This window comes from Electrophorus electricus, chromosome 16 (genome assembly GCF_041902795.1).
Source record: "Electrophorus electricus isolate QZ-2024a chromosome 16, ASM4190279v1, whole genome shotgun sequence".
NCBI classification, from domain to species: Eukaryota; Metazoa; Chordata; class Actinopteri; order Gymnotiformes; family Gymnotidae; genus Electrophorus; species Electrophorus electricus.
Window position 1 is genome coordinate 1776826 of NC_137512.1, and position 19155 is coordinate 1795980.

The following is a 19155-nucleotide window of genomic DNA, read 5'->3' on the forward strand; positions in this document are numbered from 1 at the left end:
TCCGCACGTACCGCGGGTCCTACAGATGCAATGCAGCGCTGCCTTTAGTCTCCTATTTCCGTCTACTAGAAGATCTGAGGGGTATCAAACTTCGTCATAATCAGCTGTTTATTCATTATAAGCGACATCTGTAAAATACAGTCACAAGTTCAAGAAAGAACAAGCCATCCATGAACACCCAGCTCGAAATACTGAACTATTTAATACACAAACCGTTTTTAATTTGCTTTTTGAATAACGTTAATATTTCTAATCGCTCATCAGGGTTCCTCTGCTATGTTAAGGGTATTTTCACTAGCGTATCTGTGAGATTTGATTTCGGGCCAGTAAAGCTCGTAACACGTTCGGATTAGACTGCGCCTTTTTCCCTGTTATGTTGAGGTTAGACAGTCTTCAGGCTGTGCGGCAATAGCGCCTCTCCCAGGTCCCAGTAACATTGACAACTATTGATGTTTTAAACTAAGAACTCTGGGGTGGCGGGTGTTAGCTAACGATTATTTGCTCAGTTGTATTTCTTATTGCATTTCTACTTCATAGCATACTAGTAAGGAAACCCAAAATTAATTGGACTTGTGCAATAACAATATATTCTAATTGTAGTTTGGGGGTCAACAGGGCCAGAGGCTTAACAATGCCCATGTTTCAGTGGAAACCAACAGCAAAGAGAGGAACTGCTGCTGCAAAAAAAAAGCCTGTGATGTACAGTACACACTCTGTTTCCCACTCTTACCTTTCATTTACTATGAAAACATTGGACTACATCACATTCATATACATAAACATATCTTTTGCCAAAGATATCTTTTGTCTTTTGTCAAAAGGTCCAGAAGAGAAATATGTTTAGTTATGGACTCGGAACTTATAGTAGTACTGTATAGGGCATTTGTTTCTCACATAAGCATTTATGTGAGAAAATATCTGAAATTATGCAACACTACCAGAGTCCAACTTTTTTTGTGAGTATTAAATGACCTTTGACAAACTAACTTTAAAAAAATCAATATACATAAACTGATTACAGTCTGTTGATTAAAACCTTAAATCATGCATTAAGCAGATCTGAGTGATGAAGCAAAGCAGGATCATGCAGATATTTATTCAGTCTTAAAGCTCAGGCCAAGGAAGCTTTGGTTTTGTTTGCGGCGTAAGGGCTGGAGATGTTGTGGGGCCAGAGGTCGTTGTTGACCCCCTCTGATCTGACCTCTCCCTCCCCCTGCTTCTCCTCCATCACCACCGTCATCACCATGTCTGGACCGAACACATCCGTGGCACGGTACGAGCGCGTTAGGCGACAGAAGGCAGAGTCAAAGGAGGAGGTGTCGTCGTCGAAGTCCTCGATCAGCCCCCGACGCAGGCGGCGGGCGGCCTTGACCTCATCCTCCAGCTCGGACACCAACTCCTTCACGTCACGGATCAGGGTCGATTTCAGACCAAACAGACACATCAGGAAGACCAAACCGGCGCATATGCCAGAGACAAAGTACAGAGCCACTCTCTCTGGAAGACCTTGAGGCCAAGGGCGAGAGAAAAGACAAGCCTCCAAATGAAACGTTTCGGGAGCTGATATATTCACTACACACCAGGAACTGATGGGGACATATGGAAAGAAACTGCACAGGCGTGTCTCATACCATTATTAAATTATTATTAATAAGGAAGCATACCCTATGCTGACTGCTGGTGTCAGTAAGTCATAACAAAAGAGGATAAAGTGGAAGTAGTTATTTTATTACAATATTCATACTTTGGGCCCTGGCCAGCTAACCTACCCTGGACTTGAGAAAAGATTTCCAAAGTGTTGGTGAAAATGTTTTGTGGCCTGTACACACCAGGGCCAGTGTACCAGCCACCTGCGGAGGGGGAAAGGGGAGGAGCCTCAGCAGCCAGCAGGACCATTATCAACCAATCACAACACAGCCAGTACCACCTTATCAGAAATCTGGGTAAAGCATGTCTCTTCTTTCTGTTCTTTACAGCCGTGATTATTTCACAAATATGTTTTAGAGTATGAGTTCTGCATTTTTAATGTAGCCTTTTTGGGTCATGGCAACAGCGAAGTAAAAAGAAGAAAATCTACAGACTGTCTAGGGGATCAAGACTATTATCGGACCTTCACAAAGATCATCACAGATTAATTTAAAATTAAAAGTTTTCATTAAAGGCATCTTTTAATATCCAAACAAATGTAGAGACCAAGAATAATAACATTAACAATAACAAGAAGTAACAGATTATAATTACTTAGAGAAACATAGAAAATATGTATCAAATGTTTACATTCTGCTACGTCTATACCGCTATGCGGTCAAAGAGCCACACTAAAACATGATGATGAAGTTGGAGATTAGAGTGGCTTCCCACTGTGTCACATTTCTGTGAATTAATCTACATAAATAAATGAGCAGCCTTATGATAGTTTAAACAAATAGATAATTAACCCATACTCATGTTTTTATGGAATATACAATAAATCTTAAAAAAATGTGGTTTTTTTGTAAATTAAACTACAATGAAAATTTGTGCAATGCCAGCCAGGTCTGTGTGCCTGCTGTTCCTGGGTAGTCCCCCCCACGTCTTACCGTGTGTGTAGTCGGAAAGTAGGAAGGGATCTGTGTCTCCGCGCCCCACGTCCTCCAGCAGGTATCTGGGAACTGAACCAGCAGTAACAAGACAGAGGCATCTATGATTATACCTATAACATCTATAATCTACAGCTACACGGCCTGGTGGAGGTCACGCATTCCTGGTTTTCTCTGGCCCGTGCTGCCGTTCACTCACCACACGTGAATGACACTCGCAGGTGCTTTCTGGTGCCGGGGAAGCAGGGGTCGCCAAAGTTCCCAACGTCTGCCAGCAGAGTGCAGTTGGTCTGGCCATGACACTTCCGCCACACCCTTCTCAAAGCTGACGGAGACAAGCACTCTGAAAGGAGGACACACGCTGAGCATTCATGCAAGAAAATGGGTTTTACTGTTTGATCTTTTTTTTTTTCTAATTTGAGTAATTTTTTGTTTTTTAGGCATTTTTTTATACAATTATCTAAAAGAAGACAACTTGTGTTCTAAAAGTGGATAGTGAAGTTTACTGAAAGATCACTGTACTACTCACACCTACTCTATAGGTCACTGTACTACTCACACCTACTCTATAGATCACTGTACTACTCACACCTACTCTATAGATCACTGTACTACTCACACCTACTCTATAGATCACTGTACTACTCACACCTACTCTATAGGTCACTGTACTACTCACACCTACTCTATAGGTCACTGTACTACTCACACCTACTCTATAGGTCACTGTACTACTCACACCTACTCTATAGGTCACTGTACTACTCACACCTACTCTATAGGTCACTGTACTACTCACACCTACTCTATAGGTCACTGTACTACTCACACCTACTCTATAGGTCACTGTACTACTCACACCTACTCTATAGGTCACTGTACTACTCACACCTACTCTATAGGTCACTGTACTACTCACACCTACTCTATAGGTCACTGTACTACTCACACCTACTCTATAGGTCACTGTACTACTCACACCTACTCTATAGGTCACTGTACTACTCACACCTACTCTATAGGTCACTGTACTACTCACACCTACTCTATAGGTCACTGTACTACTCACACCTACTCTATAGGTCACTGTACTACTCACACCTACTCTATAGGTCACTGTACTACTCACACCTACTCTATAGGTCACTGTACTACTCACACCTACTCTATAGGTCACTGTACTACTCACACCTACTCTATAGGTCACTGTACTACTCACACCTACTCTATAGGTCACTGTACTACTCACACCTACTCTATAGGTCACTGTACTACTCACACCTACTCTATAGGTCACTGTACTACTCACACCTACTCTATAGATGTACCTAACAGGCTGCCATACATTTCACAACCAAGACTAAGTAATCTAACACTGCTGGCACCACAGTTGTATTCTGGAGTTCACTGACTGTCCCAGGGTCCTGTGTCTGTTGACTGACTGTCGCAGGGTCCTGTGTCTGTTGACTCACTATGTATATACAGAAAATATCCTTTTATTTACAACATTTTTTCTCCCAATATTAATTGTTTCCAGTTCCACCCACTATCTAACTAAGTCTCCCCTATCACCTATTAAAGGGGCCACGCCGGGAGGGTGAAAGCTAGCACACGCTTCATCCGACACACATGTAGCTGCTGCGTCTATTTGAGCTGCCAGCAGAGCGACATCACTGGAGATTCCGACACGTTTGGAAGAGAGCTCCAGCTCTGCCCATACCAGCAAGCAGACGCCCAGATTGGTTGGATCTGTGTTGATGGATGGGGGCGAAGGAAGCCGGCCAACCCACCCAGCGAACAAGGCCGGTTATGCTCTCTTGAACTCCCATCATGGGTATGACATCACTGGGGATTAAACCAGGGTTAGTGCCAGGGCTAGTAGGTAAGAGATGAAAGCGGCAACTGGAGGTATGGCATAACCATTCAGAGAGGTTCAGAGAGATTACCATCAGTCAGTGTCTGGGTAATCTGAACTGTCTGAAAATGGACTGGTAGATTATAGCTAAAGCTCTAGAGTAGGTGTACCTAATGAAGTGATTATTCAGCCTAAATTTAGTGTGATACAGGCTACAGCCCCTATTGGTATACCATATATTGCCCACTAGATGGCACAATTGAGAGATCAGAGTTCCAGACCCATGTCAGGCTTTATGTTGGCTCCCTGTGGGCATTCGAAGTTCTCGTTCTCCAGGTGGCCGAACGTGGCGGAGTAGATGGCCAAGACCGTGTCATTCTTACAGCTCAGACGCAGCCTCTCATTCTCACACACCGTCCTCAAACGGTGATGCACTAAAAACAAACAAACAAACAAAAAAAACCCAACAACAACAAAGAAACAAAGCCATTGCTCACTGATCATGCAGAAGCCACAGGGCTGAACCTGTGGGTGCAGGTGTGCTCTAACCTGGCCGGCACTTGTAGGAGACCATGATGTACTTGCTGGTTTTGGGGCAGGGATCCTCTCCGAAAACAGGACTCACTACAGGAATCTGACACGCCCTCTGGTCCTGGCACTCTGACATCACTTTCTACTCCCAGACGGAAAAACACAGTCGGGCCCGAACTCAGAGGCAACAATGGTATCTGGTGTCACGTTCTTAAACACACACGGCACACACACAAACCACGACGATGGCGAGAGAGGACTGCCTCGGAAGTGTCACCGGTGCAGGGTACCTGAAAGGCCGTGGCGGACATGCAGTCCGTGCTGTCCTCCGCGACCCCGGCGCTCGCGGCAGGACACAGGTGCTGGCTCGGAATACGCCGGCCGTAGAACGCAGACAAGACGGCCACGGCGGATCTGGAGGGGCACCTGATGGACAGTACCTCTCCCTCGCACGCGTGGGCCGTGTGGTTCCGCAGTACGGTGTGGAGGAAATCTGGGGAAAGGGGGTATAGGCTCGGACCGGTCTGTGTCAGCGCCAGGCACATGGACTGCTCACTCAAGCCCATTTACGGCTGCCAAGCACTCTGGACCACTGGTACTGACCGTCCATAGGCACTATACTGGGATGCCAGCACTAGCACGCCCAACCCAGCCAACTCACTCTTATCTTATCTTTTTATAGGTGTGGTGAGTAATTGTACTTGCTTACACACTGCACACCTCATAACACTAATAGAATTTTCAGGTTTTTAGCAGAAAACATATATAATAAGTCACAAGTACCATGTAAGATACATTAGTACTACATGGTACACATTAACATCAGTGTTTACTTTGGTTTGAACTGCAGAATATAAACGTCTGACGTGGTACACACACCCTCCTAACTTTGGTACAAACACCCTCCTAACTGGAACACACACCCTCCTAACTGGAACACACACCCTCCTAGCTGTGGTACACACACCCTCCTAACTGTGGTACACACACCCTCCTAGCTGTGGTACACACCCTCCTAACTATGGTACACACACCCTCCTAGCTGTGGTACCCTCACCCTCCTAGCTGTGGTACACACACCCTCCTAGCTGTGGTACACACACCCTCCTAGCTGTGGTACCCTCACCCTCCTAGCTGTGGTACACACACCCTCCTAGCTGTGGTACACACACCCTCCTAACTGTGGTACATACACCCTCCTAACTGTGGTACACACACCCTCCTAATTGTGGTACACACACCCTCCTAGCTGTGGTACACACCCTCCTAACTGTGGTACACACACCCTCCTAGCTGTGGTACACTCACCCTCCCAACTGTGGTACACACACCCTTCTAACTATGGTACACACACCCTCCTAGCTGTGGTACACACCCTCCTAACTGTGGTACATACACCCTCCTAACTGTGGTACACACCCTCCTAACTGTGGTACACACACTCTCCTAGCTGTGGTACACACACCCTCCTAGCTGTGGTACACACCCTCCTAATTGTGGTACACCCACCCTCCTAACTGTGGTACACCCCCTCCTAACTGTGGTACACACCCTCCTAACTGTGGTACACACCCTCCTAACTGTGGTACACACACCCTCCTAGCTGTGGTACACTCACCCTCCTAGCTGTGGTACACTCACCCTCCCAACTGTGGTACACACACCCTTCTAACTATGGTACACACATCCTCCTAGCTGTGGTACACACCCTCCTAACTGTGGTACACACACTCTCCTAGCTGTGGTACACACACCCTCCTAACTGTGGTACACACACCCTCCTAACTGTGGTACATACCCTCCTAGCTGTGGTTTCTTAGCTGTAATATTATTAACACGGAAGAATCATGTTAAACCCAGGCAAAATACGCACACACACACACGTACACAAAAGAAAAATCCTTACAAAGATATAAATACAATGAGCTATTCTTGACTAAAAATAACCCTCAAAACCATTATGGGTTACGAGAGTCAGGCACACAATGACACTAGAGAATGGAGATCCACCTGCTTGAGATCAGCGGATGTTTGTAAGCTGCAAACCTATTTATGATTGTTAAGATTATATTTATTGTAGAAATGCAGTAAAATTCGTCTCACAGTGTGTGAGGGAAACATCACATAAGACGTTCTGCCACTTCTCATAAACACCCTTTACTCTGTCCTATTCATATCAGATTCTGTGCGTTTTATAATGACCCTGTATAAACTGCATTACCCAGGGTGCATTACATGATGCTCACCTGTTCCCTGTCTTCTACAAGTCTTCTACCCAGTAGTCTACTAAACACAGGCTGGGAGCAGCAGGCTAATGTTAGGGCTACTCCTTGCAGCAAGGAGCCTGTACCACAGCTAGGTGTGTGTGTACTACCGCTGCCACAGCGAACTACCACGTTACAGTACCATCAGTAAAGATGAAAGATCCGACATGCATCTCACACACACACAAATACATACACGTACAAAGATATGTATGTCTGTACATCATTTATTTACAATTTTTTTTTTTTATGAATTATGTACACATACATAATATCTATGTAATTCTTATTATATATGATTTTAAAAATGATGGTTTGGCAAATAGTTTTCACTTTGAGTAAATAACTTTATATTGTGAACATCGGTGATATCTCCTAATATTTTATTCGCTGTAGAAAGTAAGCAGTGCTTAAGGATTTGCTGACACCGACCGACAGACATGCTACATGAATAACAGAAGTATGGGCAATTTTTTCTACTTCAGGAACTGAACCTATACACAGAATCCAATGTCCTTTGCAAGGACGGGGTTACCAGACTTTACACGGCAGCTTGTTAAACAGGCCATGAGGGGAACTGCCGCTCGGTCACCCTGACCCTGGTTCCCCTAAAGCAGACACAGCACAGCTGTCTCATACATGACGTGCGGGAGATAACTCATTTAATTCTGTCTCTCCTTTAGGGGGGAGTAACTTTCAGGCACGTACTGCTTTATCACATCACTAGGAAAATAAACCCAAGAAAAATAACGCAACGATAAACACATACCAGAGAAGCCTGGTGCGAGTAGAACATGGCGGAGGCTCAGCGCCAGCAGGAGAGCGAGAAAACACCAGGACCAGCCGGGGCTCCAGGGAGGTGCCATCGCTCCCAGGACGCATAACGGCCCTGGTTTAACACCACGGGACCAAACGTGCCTGCGCGCTGTCCTTGGACTTCTGACCAGGACAGGACGGTCAATGATACCATTGTACCAGGAGAAGAACAGACTCTTTTCATGGGCACTGGCACCACTGACCGTCTGGACGAACACTTTGGTTTGTGTGGCATTTTATTTATTGAGCAGCTTGTTTACATGTTTTTTTGTTCTTGTTTTTCTTCTTTTTAAGAGTCTCCTTCACTCTCAGCTAAGAAGGCCACAAGCTGGCTTTGATGTTGATGAGACATACGGAAGACATACAAACCCACATTCACATCACGTATGATTTTTAAATCCATCGTCCCACCTAATTCCCCATTCAGAGCTAATCCGCCTACACGGCCCGTAATCGTGTAACTCTTTCGGACTTTGGCTCCTCCTTCACTTGCTTTGGAAAGGACACAGTGCTCAGCAGCCCTGATGCCCAACCTGGGTTTTGTTCAGGGAAAGAAAGTGGAGGTTTTCCAGGCAGCTATCCCAGTCACTGATAACACACAGGAGAGAGATAAGGACTTCCTCTCGGCCTAACGGACGCGCCTTACTTTGGGCCGCACTCTCCGACACTTTTCCCTCATTCTTTCTTATTTGTTTCCCCTGTGTTTCCTTCTGTTCTTTTTGGAGTTTCCAGGGAAGATTCACTGTGATTCCTCCAGATACACAAGGCGGGGTAACTGACACAACCGCTTGCGATTTGCTGGGACGTTTGGCTTCTCGGTACGGTGAGGTGAAGTAGTGGAGTTTAGTCTCTCAATTCTTGTGAAATCTGTGTGGGACTCTTGAGGCCCATGTGTGATTAGGAAAGTCTGCATAGGCGAGGGGGTATTCTTTTCCCGGGAAGCGAGCATACTTCTCTAAGTGCAGCATCGCTTTATCTGCACTGAGCTCATAATCACACACACACACCCTCCCTCCCGAAGAAGAACAGCCCGTCTCCCTCGTCTCGCAGCTCCGCCGCCCGAGAGAAATGCTCCTGAATGAAGTTCTCAGAAGTCCGAGGCGTGCCGCTAAAGTCTAGCGCGTTTGCTGAATGTTAACGACGCCATCAGAGCGGGAGCAACAGCCTGCCTCTCCACGGCGACCCCCTTGTTTGGCGGCCTGTGCAGTATGTGGATTCGTTCTGTGACGCCTGCCATTGTAGGTGCTGTGCAGCAGGGTTGTAGGATCACCTGGGTTCCAGTGTGTTGCTCATAGCGTGCGAGGGTAGGAGTTGGGGGGTAGATGGGATGGGGAGAGGGCAAGCGGTGGACTCGGAGCAAACTTTGCCCCGGCCGGCTTCCTGCACCGGCCTCATTCGTTTCCTGGATTTGTTTGGTCATTTCCAGTTCAAGGATTTCGTTTTGTTGCAGAGCCATCCATTTCACGCTGGAAATTCCCTGACGGTGAATATCTCTGTGAGCAGGGCGTCTGGCGAGAGCTTCAGCGCTCGGTGCCAGCTGAGACTGACTCGTGTTTTCTCTTTGTCTCCGTCCCCACTGGGACCGCGTTGCAAGCCGCTGAATTCCCCACAGCTGCCTTAAAGCAGAAGTGAAACCTTTACCCGTTTGGAGTATTCTGACATTTGGAGCAAGTTTGTCTTTGATTGTGTAGATACACAGTTTGATTGTTTCAGCACATTTATATTATTATTATTATTTTTAATTTATTTTCAGTTCATGAAGCTCATTACATTTACTGACATGGCTGCTATGTACACTGCTTCCATGGTAACAGTAAAGTAACATTTGACTTTCAATTGTTAGTTTGAGGTGATTCATTGCATCATGACCCACAAACTTCACCAATGACTCATGCTGTATGTGTAACTAGGGGTCTGCCCATTTCTATGAGTGGACAGCCTTCTTTGAGGTTAATCACCCAGCCTCCTCCTGCCTGTCCTAACCCTACCAAGTTCATCGCTCTCATGGCTGATATGAGAGGTCTGTTGTTTACAAAGATCCATCAGAAGCTTCTAGAAGGCCACCGCAGCCCACAGAAATACTATGCAGCTGTAATTAAAATCTGAATTTCAGTACCCTTAATAACTTTTACTACCCTTCAAAGTTAGGATGTACTTTTTTTATACGCCTGACACAGCAAAAAGTACATGAAATTTAAACATGTTGCTAGAAAAGCTTACAATGAATATAAATGAAGAGTTAAATGTCAAAGTTAGGTTGGGTTGATTGGATACTCTAAATTGTCCTGTGTGCATATATACATGTATGTCCAGCGATGGTTGCTGCCCTGTCCTGGTGTGAACCTCCCCCCGCTGCACCCAGCGCGGTCCCCAGGAGGCTGCGGTCTCTGATCCAGAGGACGCAGGGCGCAAACTGGCTGCCGCTTCTCGTCAGGTGTGTGTGTGTGTAAAAAAGAAGCGATATGTGTAAAGCGTCCTTGAGTTTGAGAAAGGCGCTACAGAAATGCAACTAATAATAACAAAAATAATAATAAAGCGACTTTGAGTGACTTATAGATGCCAGATCTGATCCTGTCCATCACACAGCTGTGAAGGTTTGCTTTGTTTTTCCATGTGCTGTAATGAATTAGGTAAGACAGGAGTGTATTGTGGAGGGGAACAGTGGTGTTTTGTGCTGAGAGTCACTGAGCTGCAGGCATCTGGAGCAGCATTACAGAGCGGGGACAGTCAGTGCGGGGACGGCCCCACGTCAGGTGTTATGGCCGCTAACACAACCAGCCGGCTCCAAACGTACGTCCTCGTGCTGACGTCTCTCTCCATGTACTTATTAAATAAACGTGGTTTGGAAAATGCTTGTCACTTTGAGTAAATAACTTTATAGTGGGAGCATTAGTGAAATCTCCTAATATCTTTGAATCAAAGTAGAATTTCAATCATTCTTAATGATTACTGAGCTATTTTTGTGCTCTCACACCACTTGGCAGGCAGTTTATATGAAGAGAAGCCACACCCATCCACCCATCTTCCTGCCCCCTTTCAGTTAAAGTCTGAAGGAGCAGAAAGCTACACCGTCAGCTGCGAGTTCAGTCAGTCTTCCACACAGCCACACGACCACAAGGAGCTGTCTTCTCAAAAGTGTGCAAACGAAGATCTCCAGGGGGATTTTCCAGTCACAGGCAGCCTGTGGGATAAACTTGTACAGAGTTCTGGACTAACTGGGATTGTGCTCACAGAAGAATGGCCCTGCAACAGAACTCGGACAGAGAACCCAGCATTGAACTCTTCATAAAGGTCAGTGGTGGAATGAAATATGGGTCAAAGCTTTAGGGCAGGAACGAGAATTTCATGGACAAAAAAAGATCAATCAGTATTTGAACAGTATATGTCAGAAAAGTAAGGGAAAGTTTTGATCGGTTTTATAGTGGAGACACAATTCCCCCTACACCTGTCACCGATTCAGTTCAGTTTACATTCTTTAATGTCTTTTACTTTTCAGACCTTATCTTTTAAATAGCTGTTGCTACAGGAACAGTTCAGTTTCATTTCTAATTCAAAGAGGAAAGTCACACCGTTATCCTGACAGCAGTGTCAGGCGTTGACGTGTTCTCCCGAGCGGACGAGAGGCACTGGTTTGGCACGCCCCTGGGCTCTGTGCTGAGATTTGTAGGCTGTTTATCAGTGCACTCCGTGTAAAGGGACAGAGAGCCACTTTATGGGCACTGGGAACCTGAATTTTACATTCGTGTCCCTGCGTTGCCGTGTTTACGTACAGCCCTGCAGCACAGGGCGCAGTTAAACTCCCTTCTGTCTTTATCATGCTGCACACACTTCTCAAGGAAGGGGGCAGGGCATAGCGAGGGTCTTATCACCTGACTTGCACACAGGGAGAAGGGAGCTGAAGAATTTTAGCCCCTCCATGAAGGGGACACACCCATACACACACGTGTAAATGCCCCATACTTGGAGAATACTGCTAAGTATTTAACATCAGGTTGTAGGTGTTTTCATGGATTTTTAGTTTGTCTTGAATTTTATTGATGGTGGTGTTTCATTGACAACTTTTCTTGGATATTTAATGAATATGTCATTTATTTTATTTTCCTTGTATGTTTGCGATCTTCTATAAGTTGGTCACTTGTGCTGCTGCCTGCCTTGGCCAGGGTTGAACTTCTAAGAGATTTTTAATGTCAAAAACTTGTCCTGATTAAATAAAGGTTATTAATAATAAAACAAACAATAATAAACTGTTGGATACAGAGATGTATTTGCTTATCAGATACACAGCCTTGTTGTTAGTCACAGTGTTCAGATCACAGGCTTCGATGTCACTGCCTGGTTTGTTTTTTATGTTTTGGGTGTACATGTTTCGAGTCTCAGTGAGACAATGTCTGCTTTTCCTTTCTTTGGAATAGATCCTTTAAATAGACTCACAGCCTAAGCATGTGTACACACACACACACGCATGCATGCACGCACACACACATACGTGAGCAGAGGGTGAACACATGCCTATTTTGGTCTCCTTTCTTTGAGGATGGGAGTGGCTGGATAGTGGATTGTGATTTCACTCAGAATGATAAATTGGGAATTGGGTACATTGTGAATTTTTCCATTTATTGCATTGATTGTGCACACTGTGTGTTTGGCGTACATGGTGTGGTTGCCAGTTCTGCTCCTTCTTCCTTTAAAGTCAGGGCTTATAAAGTCCTCTGTTACACAATCCAGGAAGCTCTTGTGCTGGGCTGTGGGACTGCCACCTTTTAATTGTGCTCTGCATCTCCAGGTGGGGGTTTAACTGTGCTCTGCGTCTCCAGGTGGGGGTTTAACTGTGCTCTGCGTCTCCAGGTGGGGGTTTAACTGTGCTCTGCATCTCCAGGTGGGGGTTTAACTGTGCTCTGCGTCTCCAGGTGGGGGTTGAACTGTGCTCTGCGTCTCCAGGTGGGGGTTGAACTGTGCTCTGTGTCTCCAGGCAGGTCATGATGGGGAGAACGTAGGGAACTGTCCTTTCTGTCAGAGCCTCTTTATGGTTCTGTGGCTGAAAGGAGTCAAATTCACCGTGACCACAGTGGACATGAGGAAGTAAGTGTCACCATCTGACCCAGGCCTGGCCCCACCATCTTCTCACTTACGAGGACTGAAGCACAGAGAGAATATGGTGCAGAAAAGTGAGAAGGATGTTCAGGTTGGGAAGGGCCCAGAAACACACAGGAGCCCAGTCAGTTATTTGAAACTTTGTTTGCTTTAAGCAAATCAGCTCACTGTGGGCGACTTCTAAGGAGGAAGCGTCCGTCCCACATCCGTGTGCTCAGCAATAATGAGTCATGAAATGCCTCAAAAACACATTCATCACCACTGGCCTCATTCAGAAACACGTAAACACGGAGCGGGGGGTGTGACCGTCGACGCCCTCCACAGCTTGGGCCTCAATATGACTCCCACTCTGCCTGTGTAGGAAGCCGGAGGAGCTGAAAGATTTGGCCCCGGGGACTAACCCCCCTTTCCTCTTATACAACGGCACCCTCAAGACCGACTTCATCAAGATCGAAGAGTTCCTGGAGACAACCCTTGCCCCTCCCAGGTACCCTGGCCGAGGTGACCTCATCCCTCACCCCCACCCACGGCACTCTCAAGCATGACTTTTTGGTCAGTGCTGATTAACATGACGTTCCTCGTTATGCACCACTATCACAGTGACCGGTCCTGTGTACATGTCAGAGCACCCAGACAGCCAGGCTTGATCTGCAGCTGATACGACTGACCTGCTGTACCCTGTCCTCAGGTACCCCCACCTCAGTCCACTCAATAAGGAGTCCTATGACGTGGGTGCTGACATTTTTGCCAGGTTCTCTGCCTACATCAAGAACAGTCCCAACAACAGCAGTAAGTGGTTCCCTGTTATCACAGGTGATCTGGTTACACCTGTGTATGACTGTGCTTGTTAGTGGAATATACGGAGTATTAATCAGACCCTTTCTGTGCTTTACTAAGATTCTGTGCTTTCTACAACATACTAATATACAAGAACAGTGAAAACTAATCCGGATTCTTTGACTTCACAGTACAAGAGCAGGCTTTGCTCAGGGAGTTCAAACGTCTGGATATTTATCTAAACACACCACTTCCAGAGGAGGTGGACCACAACTCCACAGAGGAGATCATTTCTAAGAGGAAGTATCTCGACGGCAACCGCCTGACACTGGCAGACTGTAACTTGTTGCCCAAACTACATGTCATCAAGGTGAGACACCTAAATTGCATACGCTTGACAAAAAGCATTAGTTCTGCATGTTTTATGGCATGAGTGCACAGTGGCTGTTAGACTCCTTCGCCATTTGCTATGTCAGCATGTACAAGACAGATGCGTTTGATATCTGGCACGCTCAGGGTAGATTTTTTGATAGCATACCGTAAAAATGAACCCAAAGCCAAACCGAATAAAACAATGTTTAGTATTTATTTCTGTTTCTTTCGCTTTCTCGTTTTGAAGGTGGCGGCCAAAAAGTACTGTAACTTTGACATTCCTGCTCACCTGACCGGAGTCCAGCAATACCTGCGGAGCGCCTACGAGAGAGAAGAGTTCAGTCAGACGTGCCCAGCCAGCACTGAGATCGAGAGAGCGTATCTCAGCGTGGCTAACAAGAGGACGTAGAGTCCCAGCACAGCCCTGAACGGGAACGCAAGCCGTCCTGCGTCACCACGGCTGCTGCGCACCGCATGGGGAGGAGGTCATTCTGACATAACTCTGCAAATATGTTTTAATCAAAGTGTCAGGTTCAGGGTAAGTTGACTGAAATGAGTATTTTGTAAGAATACATTTTGATCTTATTCACTGGGATTATAATCCCAATTCCAAGAATACTAACTAACCACAAATGTTCGTTAAAGGTGGGGAATATGTTTATTTGTCAGCAGGCATGTCAGACCTTTAAAATGTTAATCCCGGCCTAATTCTCTGGTTTACCCCTTTTTAATTGGCCATATGTGCACTGTACATCAAGTGTGTTTTGCTTTGTCTATAGTGTATATATGTATTTTAATGCAATCTAAATCATAAAGTGTACATATTATGTATATACATAGTGATGTGTATACATATCTTATGTACTGTATTATTTTAATATAGCAAAGTAATTAATTGTACAATTAATTGTAAAACACCTTGACTTAAACCCAAACATTTCATGTGATTCATATAATTCACATCTTCACATTTAATGGTTGTATTGTAGGGAAGGTTATAAACCAGTATACATATAGACTCGATGCTCAAGGGGGAAAAAAGGGTTTAAATACGTTGTGTTTTACAATTTAATTAAAAATAAAAATACTTTTATACACATCAAACATTTTGTACCTATCATTATCTCCAGTTGTGTGTTAACATACATGCTGTGAAGAATACAGAGACTAATCAGATTCCCTGGAAAATTCTTCTAACGCTTGCGTAATGGCACAGTGCTGGTCTCAGGCATAAAAAATCCCCCAGAACACGTTTCCACTTTTTCATTTCACAGGTCGGCTGTGTTTGGTTTGATTGAAAACATGTACGTTTTAGTGAGCATGAATAGATTAATGCGCACATTGTCAGAGGGCTGTTGGAGTGACATTTAATGGAGAAGACAAACACTGGGACCTCATTTGTTGAAGCAGAGAGGGTGTGGTGGGTTGTTCCTCCGTAATTCCTAAACGATTACCTTCTAATTTGTTACGCAATACTTCCAGAAACAGGCTGTCGGGGAGAAACAGAGAAAAAGGCTTTACTCTTAGGCACTGCAGGCATTTTTCTCTTGCATTTTTTATTTATCTAGTGCTTAGATTTTGCTTTGGCTTGGTACAGAAGCCGGATATGAGTTTGTGTGCCACTGATCCTGATTAATCCTCCGCAGAACAAGGCGATTATCTCTCTAGACCTTCACAGATGCCTCCGATACAAACCGTGTCTGTTCCACTTCACACATTTCTGTTATGCACAGGCTTCTAAGTGTGTGCATTTTCATCCTGGTATACAGAATTATAATTATTTTGCCATCTTTCTGGAAGGGTGGCAAGTCTCACCTCTCTTGTTGGGTTTGGGTAAATTCTGCTCAGTCCGGAGGAAGCCTTGAGAGCGCAGTTTGTCGGCTGCTCCTAGCTTCATGAGTGCTGCCTTTAAAACCTCCCCCTGAGAGACAGTTGTTACTGACGTCACGGCACTGGGAGAACAGCCACTGTGCAGCAACAATGACAGCAAGATCGTCTCACAAGCAAGCGAGTCTTACCACACGAGTCCTTTTCTCCTGCTGAAGAGGCTCTTTTGCTCCTATGACAGGCAGAAAACAGGCAGGTTTCAGTCATGGAGAAAATTGAGAGACCACTGGCCTCCTGTCTGGAACAATTTACACAGAAAACATTCATTTCCTCTCACCTATAGGCCAAGAGCCTGTGTCTCTTTCTTGCTGGAGTAAAACTGGAAAGATGTTTTGAATTTCTCCTTGTTCGTTTAGGTCATCTTTCTGCCTGACCTCCACCTCTGCCACGAGTTTCTGAAAGAGTTCTGGTAGAACGATAAAGCACCGTTAATCTACCATCTAATCTACACGTTATTCTCCCAGATAATTTACATATTGTAACCAGCACTAGCAAATGACAAGTGCTGAGGTGCAAGCATTTGCAGTAATGCTAGACTGGGGTGAAGGGATTCATATCTATATGACTTCCAGCTCCATCTTTGAGTCCTGCAGAAATGGACTGTAATTACCACAGAATCCAAGGAAGGCTCCAATAACCTCAGGCAATTAAACCACAAATAGTATTAGAACACTATTTACATTTTAATTCATGTATATTATAATGAATGAATGTACATTATGTAAATATTATTTATATTATTTTGTAAAGGTATTTGGATGCTCCAAAGTCATTTTGTATTCATCTAAATGTAATTCCATGGCCAAGAACAAAGAAATGTCATTGTGATGTGCACAATGTAAAAATCTCTAAAGGTTTAACCAAGAGAAATGTTAAAAAAAAAAATTTAAAAAGTGCCTTGGTTTGTCCTTCAAAACAATGACCAAGCAAAAGCCTGCGCTTACCTTCCTGTGGTGTCAGGGCTGAATCAGAGAGCAACGGCAGGGCACGAACTGCAGAAAAGGCCACAGCCAGAATGTAGAGCAATGCCCCCGACCGCATGATGAGAAGACCTTCGCTCACTGGAGTGTCCGCTACAGTCCTGCGGCTGGACCACGTAGGTTTTATACCTTCCAAAGCCATCCATCCCGGATGGATCAATATTGCTTGTGTCAGCCCATCAGAGTGTAAATGGTTTTGACGCGACGGCACTCTCGTCATCGACGCAATTCAGGGTGTGCTGGCAATTGGTAGGAGGCCTATCTCTGCTTGCACAGTGGGTCCTGACAAATGTTTACTCTCCCCTGCCAATCTGGAGCCACTCAGCCATCTCACATTGTTTACGTTCTGCAGGGTTCTTCGGAGGTATTGGGCATGTGCTTCATCTCACAAAAAGGAATATCACTGTCTTCATCAGGGCTTCAAAGATGCGTTCTAGTGTAGAGTGGAGACGTCGTTTGTTAGGTAATGGTGTTTGTTCGGTAATGGAATTAGGTAATGGTGTTAGGTAATGGTGTTTGTTCGGTAATGGAATTAGGTAATGGTGTTAGGTAATGGTGTTTGTTAGGTAATGGTGTTAGTTAGGCAATGGTGTTGGGTAATGGTGTTTGCTTCTTTTCTTATTAGACTTGTATTTTCCTCTATGGATGTTTAGCTCTTCTAAAGCATTTCTTTTCTAATCAAGTAGAAAGAGATTTTTGAGTAAGAAGGATGTGAGAAGCATTATCAGAAGGACTGAAGGATAAAATGTTCATTTTAGGTTTGGCTGAAATATCTTCTTACCAGTTTGTTGTAGCCCTCTGGAGTATCTGACCATGCCAGTGAGATCAAACCACCTGACTGCTTCAGGATGTTACAGCATAAAAACACGACTGATTATTGCTGTCAACTTGTGTTGAAAATGCTGGTTTCAAATGTCATTCTAGATTTTGTTTGCTGTCAATAGATCAAGTAGAAACTGTAGACAATTAAATAGTTGCATGTAGTTTGATTTTATCTTAATTTTACATATTCACATTTGCAATCTGTGTTTTCATTTTCAGTCTTTAAAATGCTTCATTGAATATGTTTTGTTTTTTATAGTAAAATAAATTCTACATTTTTCAAATCTGATTTTATGTGGGGGGTTTTTGTGTGTGTGTGTTTTCTTTTTTTTGGGGGTCCAATATGTTGATCATGTCAAAGTGAAAAAATAACCCACCTGTCAGGTTATATAGATGCTATTGTGCTGAAAAAAAGATACTGAACATTGGCATAGTAAACATTATTTTTTAGGTGGTATATAAAATCAAACTCAGAGGTATTCAAAAACGGCTAAAATATCCCAAGTCTCTTAAGGGTGAAAGGTATCTGGGTCATATTTCCTCCTGACACATTTAAATAGGGCTGATAATCCTAAAATAGATACACACAGGCCTTATGAGCCTGGTGACATTTGAGTCGAGTCATTGCTATTGCGTCGCTCAGCTATATTTGTCAAAGTGAAGGGTGTAGCATGCAGCATAAGAGCGTGGTGTCAGACAAACAACACCACACAGTGATGGACAAGGCTGTCCGTAGGGTTCTGAAATTGCGCCTGAAAGTATCAGACACCGCTAATACGTCTTATCCGTCCGATTCTTGATTCTTGTGTCGAGGTTAATAACATGAAAGCATGACAAAGGTAAAACCTTTACAAGTCCTGGATACACAAATAATTCATCTTATTGTGAAGTGTGTAAGTACATTTGAAGCAATAGTGGCTCTTAGTGCTGTCTCTAAGCACACTCTGGAGGTGTAGTTTTCCCTTCGGTTTAATCTCATTTTAGTTTAATCTCATTTAAATTTAAACTCAAACGTGTCTGGAATATTGGTGTTGCAGTGCTGTTGTTTCTTTCATCTGGTGTGATACTACCCCTAAGGCCATTTTGGTGGGTAGAAGCTCTTACATAAGCACATGCACCGAGTCCTCTAGAACTGTCTCCAGGTCACAGGATGTACAGCTAGAGGTCAGGGTGTCCAGTGT

At 44.5% G+C, this 19155-nt stretch overlaps 3 protein-coding genes across 7 annotated transcripts; 1 reads left to right on the plus strand and 2 right to left on the minus strand.

Moving 5' to 3' along the window:
- Window positions 1-90: 90 nt before the first annotated feature.
- si:ch73-335m24.2 (protein eva-1 homolog C) lies at window positions 91-9546 on the minus strand. Of its 5 annotated transcripts, none has more exons than XM_027024064.3 (8): window positions 7999-9546; window positions 5256-5458; window positions 4984-5107; window positions 4716-4868; window positions 2779-2904; window positions 2580-2651; window positions 1770-1850; window positions 91-1506 (listed from the first exon to the last, which is right to left on the minus strand). In XM_027024064.3, the coding sequence occupies exons 1-8, from the start codon at window positions 8093-8095 to the stop codon at window positions 1112-1114; spliced, it is 1251 nt and encodes a 416-aa protein (XP_026879865.2). In that variant the 5' UTR covers window positions 8096-9546; the 3' UTR covers window positions 91-1111. The 5 variants fall into 5 exon arrangements, with proteins under 5 accessions (XP_026879865.2, XP_026879864.2, XP_081555630.1 ...); XM_027024063.3 differs by having other exon boundaries at window positions 2779-2922; XM_081699504.1 differs by having other exon boundaries at window positions 2779-2940.
- A 1528-nt stretch (window positions 9547-11074) lies between these two features.
- clic2 (chloride intracellular channel 2) lies at window positions 11075-15389 on the plus strand. Its single transcript, XM_035532075.2, has 6 exons — window positions 11075-11336; window positions 13015-13124; window positions 13498-13623; window positions 13825-13925; window positions 14105-14283; window positions 14533-15389. Exons 1-6 carry the CDS (start codon window positions 11283-11285, stop codon window positions 14692-14694), a joined length of 732 nt encoding a protein of 243 aa, XP_035387968.1. The 5' UTR covers window positions 11075-11282; the 3' UTR covers window positions 14695-15389.
- Window positions 15390-15635: 246 nt separating this feature from the next.
- urp1 (urotensin-related peptide 1) lies at window positions 15636-17230 on the minus strand. Its single transcript, XM_035532077.2, has 5 exons — window positions 17117-17230; window positions 16450-16578; window positions 16304-16344; window positions 16101-16206; window positions 15636-15774 (listed from the first exon to the last, which is right to left on the minus strand). The coding sequence occupies exons 1-5, from the start codon at window positions 17211-17213 to the stop codon at window positions 15743-15745; spliced, it is 405 nt and encodes a 134-aa protein (XP_035387970.2). The 5' UTR covers window positions 17214-17230; the 3' UTR covers window positions 15636-15742.
- Window positions 17231-19155: the final 1925 nt, after the last annotated feature.